General features: G+C 44.3%; 2 protein-coding genes across 2 annotated transcripts in view; one reads left to right on the top strand and one right to left on the bottom strand.

Annotated features, from left to right (window-relative positions):
• The window catches only part of klhl7 (kelch-like family member 7), a 7,417-nt gene extending 1,312 nt beyond the window's left edge, over nt 1-6,105 (top strand). Inside the window, exons 5-13 of the mRNA XM_046326530.1 lie at nt 66-241; nt 360-534; nt 3,425-3,567; nt 3,729-3,891; nt 4,311-4,388; nt 4,533-4,734; nt 4,941-5,038; nt 5,117-5,300; nt 5,383-6,105. Of these exons, the coding sequence (XP_046182486.1) occupies nt 66-241; nt 360-534; nt 3,425-3,567; nt 3,729-3,891; nt 4,311-4,388; nt 4,533-4,734; nt 4,941-5,038; nt 5,117-5,300; nt 5,383-5,515 (1,352 nt within the window). The 3' untranslated portion in view covers nt 5,516-6,105. The remainder of the gene's footprint in view (nt 1-65; nt 242-359; nt 535-3,424; nt 3,568-3,728; nt 3,892-4,310; nt 4,389-4,532; nt 4,735-4,940; nt 5,039-5,116; nt 5,301-5,382) is intronic.
• Nucleotides 6,096-12,980, bottom strand: aste1b (asteroid homolog 1b). The gene is made up of 8 exons (XM_046326529.1): nt 12,918-12,980; nt 12,228-12,490; nt 9,039-9,172; nt 8,787-8,919; nt 7,646-8,688; nt 7,218-7,443; nt 6,887-7,052; nt 6,096-6,813 (listed from the first exon to the last, which is right to left on the bottom strand). Exons 2-8 carry the CDS (start codon nt 12,463-12,465, stop codon nt 6,543-6,545), a joined length of 2,211 nt encoding a protein of 736 aa, XP_046182485.1. The 5' UTR covers nt 12,466-12,490; nt 12,918-12,980; the 3' UTR covers nt 6,096-6,542.
• Nucleotides 12,981-13,345: the final 365 nt, after the last annotated feature.

Here is a 13,345-nt window from a genome sequence, read left to right on the forward strand (position 1 = left end):
TATAGTAGTGTCTCTCAAATTCACCTCTACACAAACCCACTCCTTAACCTCTGGTCTCTCTGTAGGCATCTCTGCTCTAGCGGAGTGTTTGGACTGTCCAGAATTGAAGCTGTCAGCGGATGACTTTATCCATCAACACTTCACTGAGGTCTATAAATTGGATGAATTCCTCCAACTGAACGTCACCCAGCTCACACAGCTACTGCACCAAGACACACTCACTGTCCGGGCCGAGGACCAGGTAACATACACACACCAAGATACATTAATGACAACATGGTAAAGTATGTAGATCAGTGGCTCAAGTATGACACCCCTCCCCCCTTTCTCTCTCCCTTTCTGTGTGTTTGTGTGTGTAGATCTATGAGTCTGCGGTGCGGTGGCTGAAGTATGATGTGTGTAACAGACAGAGTCACATGGTGGAAGTGTTGGGCTGTGTTCGCTTCCCTCTGGTGTCCAAAGCCTTCCTGTCTAAGACTGTCCAGGCTGAACCCCTCATACAGGACAACCCAGAGTGTCTCAAGATGGTCATCAGTGAGTACACACAGCTGTATATGGGTCTTACTATAAACTGGGGTACCAGTGAGGATTTCCTACACTGGACAACTTGTTACAGCTTTTGATAAGTCGTTGATAATAATCTGCAAACCATTTTCATGTCATTTCATTATGATATAGGTGGGATCATAGCTATGGTTGGTGCCTTGAAGGATTTGTTCAAAATCATGTGACATAAAACATTACTTTTCTGTCCTTGCATTTATGGCAATGTAAGTTGTCTTTATATAATATATTAAGCATTAATCAGTTAAATTAGACATTGAACTTGAACCCTGTAAGAATCCTGGATCTACAGTGAGGGGGGAAAGTATTTGATCCCCTGCTGATTTTGAATGTTTGCCCACTGACAAAGAAATGATCAGTCTATCATTTTAATGGTAGGTTTATTTGAACAGTGAGAGACAGAATAACAACAAAAAAATCCAGAAAAACACATGTCAAAAATGGTATAAATTGATTCGCATTTTAACGAGGGAAATACGTATTTGACCCCCTCTCAATCAGAAAGATTTCTGTCTCCCAGGTGTCTTTTATAAGGTAACGAGCTGAGATTAGGAGCACACTCTTAAAGGGAGTGCTCCAAATCTCAGTTTGTTACCTATATGAAAGACACCTGTTCACAGAAGCAATCAATCGATCAATCAGATTCCAAACTCTCCACCATGGCCAAGACCAAAGAACTCTCCAAGGATGGCAGGGACAAGACTGTAGACCTACACAAGGCTGGAATGGGCTACAAGACCATCACCAAGCAGCTTGGTAAGAAGGTGACAACAGTTGGTGTGATTATTCTCAAATGGAAGAAACACAAAATAACTGTCAATCTCCCTCGGCCTGGGGCTCCATGCAAGATCTCACCTTGTGGAGTTGCAATGATCATGAGAACGGTGAGGAATCAGCCCAGAACTACACGGGAGGATCTTGTCAATGATCTCAAGGCAGCTGGGACCATAGTCACCAAGAAAACAATTGGTAACACACTACGCCGTGAAGGACTGAAATCCTGCAGCGCACGCAAGGTCCCCCTGCTCAAGAAAGCACATATACATGCCCGTCTGAAGTTTGCCAAAGAACATGAATGATTCAGAGGACTGGGTGAAAGTGTTGTGGTCAGATGAGACCAAAATGGAGCTCTTTGGCATCAACTCAACTCGGAGTGTTTGGAGGAGGAGGAATGCTGCCTATGACCCCAAGAACACCATCCCCACCGTCAAACACGGAGGTGGAAACATTATACTTTGGGGGTGTTTTTCTGCTAAGGGGACAGGACAACTTCACCGCATCAAAGGGACGATGGACGGGGCCATGTACCGTCAAATCTTGGGTGAGAACCTCCTTCCCTCAGCCAGGGCATTGAAAATGGGTTGTGGATGGGTATTCCAGCATGACAATGACTCAAAACACATGGCCAAGGCAACAAAAGAGTGGCTCAAGAAGAAGCACATTAAGGTCCTGGAGTGGCCTAGCCAATCTCCAGACCTTAATCCCATAGAAAATCTTTGGAGGGAGCTGAAGGTTCGAGTTGCCAAACGTCAGCCTCGAAACCTTAATGACTTGGAGAAGATCTGCAAAGAGGAGTGGGACAAAATCCCTCCTGAGATGTGTGCAAACCTGGTGGCCAACTACAAGAAACCTCTGACCTCTGTGATTGCCAACAAGGGTTTTGCCACCAAGTACTAAGTCATGTTTTGCAGAGGGGTCAAATAGTTATTTCCCTCATTTAAATGCAAATCAATTTATAACATTTCTGACATGCGTTTTTCTGGATTTTTGTTGTTGTTCTGTCTCTCACTGTTCAAATAAACCTACCATTAAAATTATAGACTGATCATTTCTTAGTCAGTGGGCGAACGTACAAAATCAGCAGGGGATCAAATATTTTTTTTCCCCTCACTGTTGCTGTCAGTTTTTGTATAGAGATCTCAGAAATGCAGTGTAACTACATAACATTTTGTAAATGCTTTAAAAAAGTAAATACTATTGAAAAATCAAATGTCTCTAACCGAGAGGGACCTTACCTTGATACTTAACCTAAATACATACTGTCATTAACGTGCTTCTTCAATCATTATGCATAATACTTGTTGGATTTGCATTTGGTATCCATTTATTTAATTTTTGATCCGTTTTTGTCAGAGATGTGACCACTTTCCTTTGTTTTCCACCACTTCAATTGAAGGTTGCTGCGGTAAAACCATGTGCGGTTATTATGATGACAACATCTCATGTTGGCTTCAACTTGGCTTTCCATACAAATACTTCCTGTTTTTTGGTCACTTTCTCATGATAACAGCGATGGTGAGATTAATGCTACAGCTATCCATGGCTTTATTATATGTGCCTGCGTCAGCCACATAGGCTACAGAAACATTGCCATGCATCCAATCTATTTCGTCAGGCAATGTCTACATTATTCTCACATATTTTAGGATGGAATAATCATTTGAATATCAAGGCCTAAAAAATGCATTTATTCTTAGTGACAAGGGCCTACTTTTCTTTTACACTTTTTGCATGCTTTTTTGGGGAGGGGGTCTATATAAGGCCCAATACTGTATGTCCAGTTATATAAATTATACAATTGTATAACATTGAGGTCCTTGAAAATTACAATTAAGTGCCTGGAAAAAGTCCCCAAAAGTCCTTGAATTTGACTTGCAAATGTCTGTATGAACCCTGCTTAAAGATGTGGTCATCGGTATAAAGGGAGAAGTATAATGGGAGTTATGGGACAATTTGCATATGTGGAACTGCATTTAAACTCATATTTTGTTGTTTTAAACCATTTTGACATGTGGATCCCAATGTCACACATTGGCCCCATTATTTATGTGTGTGTGTGTAACCTCTTTTGTGTATCTAGGTGGGATGCGGTACCACCTGTTGTGCCCAGAGGATCGTGAGGATTTGGGAGAGAACAGTCACCCGCGACGTAAGAAACACGACTACAGGATTGCTCTGTTTGGAGGCTCGCAACCACAGTCCTGCAGATACTTCAACCCTAAGGTACACAAACACACACCTTTGTAATCCTACATGTGCTTCAACGCAAAGAACATTACGTCACTTAGATAAGGCCAGTCTGTAGTCCATCTGCTCTCATTCAAGTATGTGGGGATGTTAATCAAACGGCCGAATCATTTCAAGTACGGGCCGTGTGTGTCCAGGACTACAGCTGGTCAGACATTCGTTGTCCGTTTGAGAAGCGTCGTGATGCCACGGCGGTGTTCTGGGATAATGTTGTTTACATCCTGGGAGGATCTCAGCTGTTCCCCATCAAGAGGATGGACTGTTACAACGTACTGAAGGACAGCTGGTACTCCAAACTAGGTACTGGAAAGTGTGTGTGTTGTATTAGTGACTGAAATGGGAGTAGTGTGACTTGAGTTGCAACATAGAAAAATGTGTGTGTTTGGGCTGGGTGATATATTGTGAAAACCAGAATACCCCAGTATGGATATAATACCATCTATAAAGGTATTTTGATACAGTGCTAAATAAATGAAAAGTTCTACAAATTGGACTACTTCACTGTCAGTTTTGTCCTAGTTTGGTTGTGTATAAAACCATCAGAATGAAGAAAGCCCATTAAAACCACTTGGAATACATTTTTTGCCATTCTAGGGTCATTCCCTATTCATAAAACATTTAGTATTCGGTGTCTTTTAATACCATTAAATACTCACTCCCATGTGGTCTAAAATGAGAAAAATATTGTTTGTTCTTACATTTTCTCTTCTGTAAACCAGGCCCCCCTACACCACGGGACAGTCTGGCTGCTTGCGCCTCTCAGGGCAAGATCTACACCTCTGGAGGGTCGGAAGTAGGTGAGTTTCACACACACACCGGAGAACAGGGAAGTATTGTGCTGATGGCTTATCTATATTAGTATTGTAGCGTACCTTTGTATCTCCTTTGTATTGAAGTGTTTGTGCTCCTTTCTGTGTGTGTCTGTCCGTCTCTCCCTCCAGGCAGCTCAGCGTTGAACCTGTTTGAGTGTTATGACACGAGGTGTGAGTCATGGCAGACCAAAGCCAGTATGTTGATGCCTCGCTGTAGCCACGGCAGCGTGGAGGCCAATGGGCTCATCTACGTCTGTGGAGGGTCCCTAGGCAACAACGTCTCTGGGAGGGTCCTCAGCAACTGTGAGGTCTATGACTCCGTTAAGGAGGAGTGAGTCTAATCACACATACTATGGAAGCAACCCGCACCTCTCTGATTCAGAGGGGTTGGGTTGAATGTGAAAGACACATTTCATTTGAAGGCATTCAGTTGTACAACTGACTAGGTATCCTCCTTTCCCTTTCGTACGTACTCGCTCACACACACCATACCCCTCTAGAAGTGAATAAATGTGTATCTTCTGTGTGTGTTTTTAGATGGAGGGAGCTGAGTGGGATGAGGGAAGCCAGGAAGAACCACGGTCTGGTGTTTGTCAACAACAGAATCTATGCTGTGGGAGGAATGAACGGACTGGGTATGGCACACACACACACACACACACACACTCTCTGTTGGGTATGTTTGGGGTATATTTATATGTGTGAGTGTATAGGTGGGCTGGACTCGGTGGAGTACTATGACATCGGCAGGAATGAGTGGCACGTTGCAACGGCGATGCCGTGGCGTGGGATGAACGTGAGGTGTGCTGCAGTCAGCGGAGTGATTTACGTACTGGCAGGTTTCCAGGGGGTCGGACGACTAGGACACATCCTGGAGTACCACACTGACACTGACAGGTACACACACACACATTTGTGTATGATTTCCTGTGTGTGTTTTATCTTACTCCTTCGTGTGTGTGTGTGTGTGTGTGTGTAGGTGGGTGACGTGCAGTAAGGTGAGGGCGTTCCCCGTCACCAGCTGTCTGATCTGTGTGGTGGACACCTGTGGGGCCAAGGAAGAGGAGACTGAGTCAACACACACAGTACCCCCATCATCATCCACAGCATAACACAGGGTCTTTAAAATGTTTTATCTGTTGTGCTTTTATTTGGAGGACGAGAGCTGGTCAGTGTGGTATGAAACTGCTGTAGTGGAATCATGTTGAAGCTTCACATTGACAGAAATCATAGAGAACACACTCTTTGAGGCGAGGTGCTGACGAGCAGCACATAGAACTGGGAAAATACTAACATGAAAGTCACTCAGTGATGATTGTCTTCAGACAGAAGCTCATTGCTAAAGCTACAGATGAACGACTGATCCAAGAGCTCTCAGCTGATACACTTAGTCTCAACTAAACATGTTTTTATCAGACCTGGGTCAGGTACTTTTAAGTACTTGAAAGTAGATAGCACTTTTGGAACTAATCCATTGGTTGTATTTTACCGTGTAAATGAAATCAAGTGCAGCTCAAGAATTTGAAAATATGATTCTATACTATGTATTTTATGCTATTGTGCGTATTTAATTGTACTATTTTATATTGTACTGCAATGAAATGTAATGTCTGAGGTTATAGAAGAAACATTAGCATTTTTACTACTGTATGTATGTGATGACTGTTACATGAAATTGATAATAAACAAAGCTGGAACTGAACATGTTTTTATTTGGTTACTAATAGTTAGGTTGCTATGTGGACATTGAGACTAATGATAAGAACAAAATGCACATCATTGAGTTTACACATTTCATTAAAAATAGTTTAAAGGCTCAATGTTTTGTGTAGACTCATATGCGGACAAGGTGACATCAGCTGCTTGTCAAGATGGCATTAGCTGCTGTAAAGGCCTCATGTATATGTCCTAATTAAAAGGAAGAGTTTCATCAGAAATAAATGTTAATCATTTAGAATCGTCATTGAAACGCAGCATTCCCTGAGTGGATTTAAATCATATGGATTAATGCTTCCTAAAATAGTGTCCCACAGGCCCTCTTTCTTTTCATCCCACTCCTCTCTTTCTAAGCTGTGGAAAGAGGAACAACGTTTATTTGAGCACCACGTTGACTAGAAAGAACCTACAGTCTCACTCCTCTCACTCTTCATCCTCTTCCTCAGTCATCAGCAGAGCAAACCTGTTGTTGATCTCCTGGGAGGAAGGGGCTCCTCCTTTTGCTCCTCCTCTCCCCCTCTTCCTCCTCCCTGATGATGATGAGGGTAGTGTATTTAGCATGCAGTCCTCCAGAACAGCAAGTAGGGAGCGGTAGATATGCCCAGAGAGAGGAGCTGCAGCCAGAACAGATTCAGGAGAACAACCCCCTCTCAGACGGCCAACCAAACCATGGACCAGACTACCACTGAATAACCTGGGGGACAGAGGGACAGTATGGTTCAAATGGGTAGGGGCTGTGTGTGTGTGTGTGTGCTTGCGTTACCTACCATGCTGTGTCTGGTTCAGGCAGGGGCAGACACAGTAACTGGTTCAGACTGAGTACACTCCACAGGCAGGCCTGCCATTGGCTGAGGGAATGAGCCACACCCACATCGAAACCCCGCCTGTCTCCTGGCCGCAGGCGAAGCTTCATCCACAGGTTCCGTTCTGTGGCTGAGTTAGAGCGAGAACTGGTTTAGTGTGTATGTTGGTGTACGAAAGACAAGACTGTACAACCAAATATTTGGGCACTTTGCAATGTGATGTTTTTTTGTGTTTGTGTTTTGCACACGTTTATGTGCGTGCCTGTGTGTTTGCATGTGTGTACACTGCCCCTACCTGTATTCTGGTTCTGTCCAGGATGAGTGTTCCGGGCCATCTCTCCATGGACCATGCCCAGCAGCAGAGCCTGTACCTGGGGTAGAGAGGGAAAAGGTCTGGCCTCTCTCCTCCAGAACCCAGTCACTCCAAGGGCCAGCCTAAGGTGAGGAGGTAGGGGGGACAGAGAAGACTCCTTCACCCCCAGAACATCATACAGCACTCCCAGCCGAACTGACACAGGAGCCTATAGAGAGATGGAGGGAGAGAGAGAGAGAGGGAGGGGTGGGGATTAGTATAATCAAAAGGAAGATGACACTATAGACAAAAAAGTAACAATCTTGGAAAAATGTAGACTGAGTGTGTTGTTATGGTTACCAGGCACAGTGTGTTGATATTGTTACCTGCCAGTGTGTTGCTATGATTACCTGCCAGAGAGTTATGGTTACCTGGCAGAGTGTCTCAAGGTGTAGAATGGTTCCAGGGGTCCGTGGCTCCACCTGGCACTTCCTCAGGTTCAGATTGTGTCTGTCGTACTCCTCCACAAACACACTCATACCTCTGTCACTCTCCACAGCGCTAGGGGCAATGTTCTCACCCTGACCACTGCCTGAGGAAGGCTCTGCACCCCCCTGACCCACTCCCTGTTTCTGACCTCTGCCCCTTCCCCTCCTCCCCCACTGCCTTCCTCCCCTCCCCCTTTCTCCCTGTCCCTCTACCTGGGTCTCCTGTCCACCTTGTCTCTGGACCCTGTGACACTCTCCCCACCCCGTCTCTCCCCTCTCCCCCTGCTCCTGATTGGCCAGTAGGATCCCGTAGAGGGCCTGTCGTATGGCCGTGGCACTGCAGTGGCTGCTGGGTAGTCGGCTGTTCTCCACCTGAGGGATGAGCAGCACCCTCCTGAGCTCCAGGACATCCAGCACCAGGGGGGCCATCGCCCCGCTCACTGCGGCCCAGCACAGCCACTCTGGCAGCGGGCAGGGAGTAGTGGTCCACAGCCCCTCTGGCGACCTGGATGAGCCTCCAGAGAACCAGGCAGAGAGACGGCTCTGAGGAGTCAGATGGTACTCTTGCATGCCTGACCAGAGCACAGAACACAGGCCGGACTTCTCTCCTCCACTCCCTGCTCTTCCCCTTCCTCCTCTCCCTCCTCCTGTCAGTCTCCCCACCTCCTCCAGAGCCTCCTCAGGTCCAGGGAAGGAGGAGAGCCAGAGAAGGAGGCCCTCTATATGGGATGGGCTCCCTCCGCCCCTGCCTCCCCTCTTCCCTCCCGTGGTTAGCTGAGGGAGGAGTGTGTGTATGTGTTTGTAGGTTTGTTTTGTGGTGTAGTCATTCCCTGCCAGGACAGCACACAGCGGCAGAAGTTCCCGGTTCATTCCCCTGAAGTGCTGGCACATCCCACTGACCGTGTAGCGTCTGGCTGGGATGTAGTGATGTGGAGGGGAACCGCTAACACTGCCCCATTGGAAGAACCGGAACGGAATATAACCACCTGGAAATAGAGGCGGGAGAAAGGGATGAGAGAGAGGAGGGGGAGGGGTAAGATAAAAACTGGAAGGAGACATCACTTCATGGTCTGGCTCCACCCACCTGGCAAGTCAAAGATGTAAAAGTCGCTGTCATTGGTCAGAACTGGACAACCCCACTGATTGGCCAGGCAGGCAATCTCCCAGTCTGCCTCGGCGGGGCACTGGACCAACGGGACACCTCTCTGGGAGAGGACCTGAGGGAGGGACAGAAAAAAAAAGAATGTGATGTGAAAAAGGAAAAGAGTGGTGTGTATGAGTTCACCTGTATTTTGTACGTGTGTATGTCTCTGGGTCTGTCTGTGTGTGTCTGTACCTGGATGAAGACGTGTCTTGTGAGGAGGGGGAGGACAGAGCCGTGTCGGCCCCGGGACAGAGACTCAGCCTCTTGGATCTTACTCTGCAGCCGCTGCCTCAGGGTGGACAGCTTCTTATCACTGGGGTCCATGCCTGACACACACACACACCAGGGTTTCTGTTAGGAAAATGTGGCGCTGGACAACGTGACCGGGAAGATTCAAATTTTCGGGCCATTTGAGAAATCTATCGGACCCATATGCATTGCGTGCATAAGGGGGTCCAACCACGGTGCTCAGAATGACAGAAATCCCATTTAGACTATGGTAATGCAGCTTAACAGAACATGCAACTCACGTAATGAAGCAGACAATAAAACGTCATTTTCAAACATTTGCCAATATACAATTCACAGGAAAACACCATCCTAAACAGAGCACCTGGGAAAACACCATTCTAAACAGCGCACCTGGGAAAACACCATTCTAAAACAGATCACCTGGGAAAACACCATTCTAAAACAGCGCACCTGGGAAAACACCATTCTAAAACAGCACACCTGGGAAAACACCATTCTAAAACAGCACACCTGGGAAAACACCATTCTAAAACAGAACACCTGGGAAAACACCATTCTAAACAGAACACCTGGGAAAACACCATTCTAAAACAGAACACCTGGGAAAACACCATCCTAAACAGAACACCTGGGAAAACACCATTCTAAACAGAACACCTGGGAAAACACCATTCTAAACAGAACACCTGGGAAAACACCATTCTAAACAGAACACCTGGGAAAACACCATTCTAAACAGAACACCTGGGAAAACACCACCCTAAACAGAACACCTGGGAAAACACCATTCTAAACAGAACACCTGGGAAAACACCATTCTAAAACAGCACACCTGGGAAAACACCATTCTAAAACAGAACACCTGGGAAAACACCATTCTAAACAGAACACATGGGAAAACACCATTCTAAAACAGCACACATGGGAAAACACCATTCTAAAACAGCACACCTGGGAAAACACCATTCTAAAACAGCACAGCTGGGAAAACACCACAGCACACCTGATAGCGGTTATAAAGAGGGAGAATTTCAAGATGCAACAACTAGAATGGGTTGCTAATATGACTAGGATTGTGCAGAAAGGAAGTTCATATGAAAACCATTAGAACAGGAGTGAAATTGCATAGCGGTGGATCGAATAGGAAAGTAAATGGAAATACATGTGCCAAATTGCTCCTATAATTGCTCCTGTCTATACAGAAATAAATAAAATAATTAAAAATACTTCACCAGAAAGTATTATTTAGCCACAGAGGAAACAAGGATTATTAGCTTATTTAAAAAAATAGCTAGCTGTGGATTGTTTCAAATCATGAACTCGTATATGCCTATTTGCGAAGTCCGCAATTTGGGCAGCACGCGTGGGAATAGGCCAAGCTGGTTATTGAGTTGCGGGTGTCAGTGAAAAACATCTAAAATATGTGTGGAGATGATGTGTCTTGAGTTTAATTGAAAATGTTGAGACATGAAGAAGGGGAGGGATGTGTGGCGAAGATACTGTATAGGCAAGTCTCTCTCTTGCGCATTCATTGTTTCATTGTGTGAATTGTTTGCACTTTGATTATATATTTTTTTTATCAATTCCCCATCACATATGTCACAAGTAGTTAATTCCCGTCATTTGGTTACATCAATTTCTGTTAATGCATGTATTAATTACAGTTTTCACCGTTTTCATGCGCGGAGTAGAAACGTTTGCAGAGTTCACAACCTTCTACACTTGCGAGAAATAAGTTTGTGTTTATTTCATAACCATCATTTACGAGATGTATATATGTTTTCATTGTCTTGTTTGGAGTGCTCCATGTGAGCATGTGTCTAGTTTCTCTGTTCTGATAATGTTGGGGGACCTCGCACGCATAGAAGTACCTGGCCTGCTGCGCGGAAATTTAGGAAAGTGTTGTTGTTGTTGTTTTTTACATCCATTGTGAATGATAATATATTAAAACTTTACTTCCTCACAGTAAGCTATTTCAAAAATATTTCCAACAATCTACCGCTCGATAATCACCAGTTATAGGCTACTGCTGCTTTGGCCTATAGGCTATGAGTTCCATACGCTCATTTCTTTAGGCGCCAATGGATCACGGTGTATCAATGTGTCCGTATGGCAGAGGCTGGTGATCTCTCTTTAGTTGACTTAACTTTTAGAATTTTTATTAGATGTTTATGATTAACCATTTGATAATGATTTTGAGAAATTAAAACTTTATTATTGAAATGAAATGGTTCCACAAAAATGTGCATATGAAAATCATAACTGGCACGCAGAACGGTAGAAATGGTGGGATAAATTGACATCTTCCCCAAACTTGAAACTCACGCGCCTTTCATAAAATAATTGCCTCCACGTTTCCATGGTCAGATTTTGCTTATAGGCTACATTGAAGCAATGTCAGACATGTCTCAATATGTAATAAAACATTCAGATTTCAAACAATTAAGTATGTTTTCAAAATGCATACTGCCTCCAGCTCACATTGTAAAGTGGTTGGTGACCCACTGATAGCCTGTTGCCTGCACTTGAATGGTGAATGGGTGGCGCACTTCAATTATCAGTTGAGAAATAAAAAAGCTATTTTTAATTTAGAACCAAAACTGTTTTTAACACAAGATTACATTTAGAATTGTTGCGCATTGAATGGGTTTATAAAAGCACGTTTTACTCCAGCACCAACCAGCTGTGAATCTGCAGGAGAAATCCCTATCAAAATAGGCTCTAAATGATAGTTGTGTTGAATAAATAAGATATTAGTTGACTAACATAAATACACAAAGGCCAATTTAATTCCACTAAATTATGCAAAGTAACCTATAGACCGATAAGCATGACGGTCAAATGTATTTATATTAATTAATAAAAAAGTGTTATTTTGCAATGGGATTCGTTTTTCTCCCGGTCTTTTTGCCCGGCAACAGTTTTATTGCGGCCAAAAGCCGGCTAACATAAACCCTGACACACACATCATCATCATCATCATCATTGACGGTTACTGGAATCGATCATGATTTTTCTCCTAGTGGATTTTATTTAAGGGGCTTCAGAAGTTACTGAAGAGGCCGATTCGTGAGCCACAGATCCTGTTGCACACACACCAGACACACACAAACACCTCCTCCTCCTTACCGCCATCCAGCACCACATAAGGCTGTATATTGCAGGCCTCCAGTGCAGAGATGAAGGTAGACAGTAGGGCAGCGAAGGCATCGTAGTCCCCTCCGTGTGCCTGATCCAGTCCATGGTTTAGATAGAGCCTGAAGAACAGACTACAGCCATCTATCACAAGTCTGCTGTCTCTGAACCTGACGTCCTGGAACAAGCCCCTGTTACCCTCCACATAGCTGGTCAGACCATGGACACCCATCACATCACATCATATATAGACTGCCCTGGAGGATAAGAGTGAGGGGGAAGAAAGAGAGGGAAGGAGTGTTGCGAAAGATAGGGGGTGTGGAGAGAGAGATAACGGTTCTTACAACCAATTTTACACGCAAGTATACAGAGTTACAACAAAGGGATTAAAGTATAAACGGTGTACTCTTGTCTACACTACACATTATTGCTATTCTGGAGAATGTGTTCATCTTGATCTTGTTTAGGGGCTGACTGTGGTCAGGGAAAAACATATTTCCTTGAAAACATTAACGTGACGAGGCGCAGACCTTACAAAGCCTATTGTATTAACGTGAAATATACAACGACACAGATATATATGAACTACATTAGATATAATCCAGACGTTGCCGTGCATATTGTATTGACGTGAAATATAAAATGAGACAGATAAATATACACGTTAATTGTCATAAAACTCACCCGTTTCACTTCTAAAGACATCGACATGACAAGTTTACTTCCTGCTACGTCAAAACACGCGCGAAAGGAACCATGGGAGATTGAGTTTCAAAATGTATTTTTGTTTAACTAAGCCATTTAAGAACAAGTTCATATTTGCAATGACAGCCTACCCCTAGCCAAACCCTAACGACGCTGGGCCGAGTGTGCATCGCCCTATGGGACTCCCAATCATAGGTTTTGATACAGCTTGGAGTTAAACCAGGGTCTGTAGTGATACCTCCAGCACTGAGATGCAGTGCCTTAGACCGCTGCTCCACTCGGGAGCCCCTAAATCCACTTGCTACATTCATTGTATAAAAAAACAACCCATTGCAAAATAAAATATAATTTTGTTACTCTCACTGAAGATTTTATGTAAAAGAGTTGTCTCCTTGCAATGCATCAGT

This window comes from Oncorhynchus gorbuscha, linkage group LG24 (genome assembly GCF_021184085.1).
Source record: "Oncorhynchus gorbuscha isolate QuinsamMale2020 ecotype Even-year linkage group LG24, OgorEven_v1.0, whole genome shotgun sequence".
NCBI classification, from domain to species: Eukaryota; Metazoa; Chordata; class Actinopteri; order Salmoniformes; family Salmonidae; genus Oncorhynchus; species Oncorhynchus gorbuscha.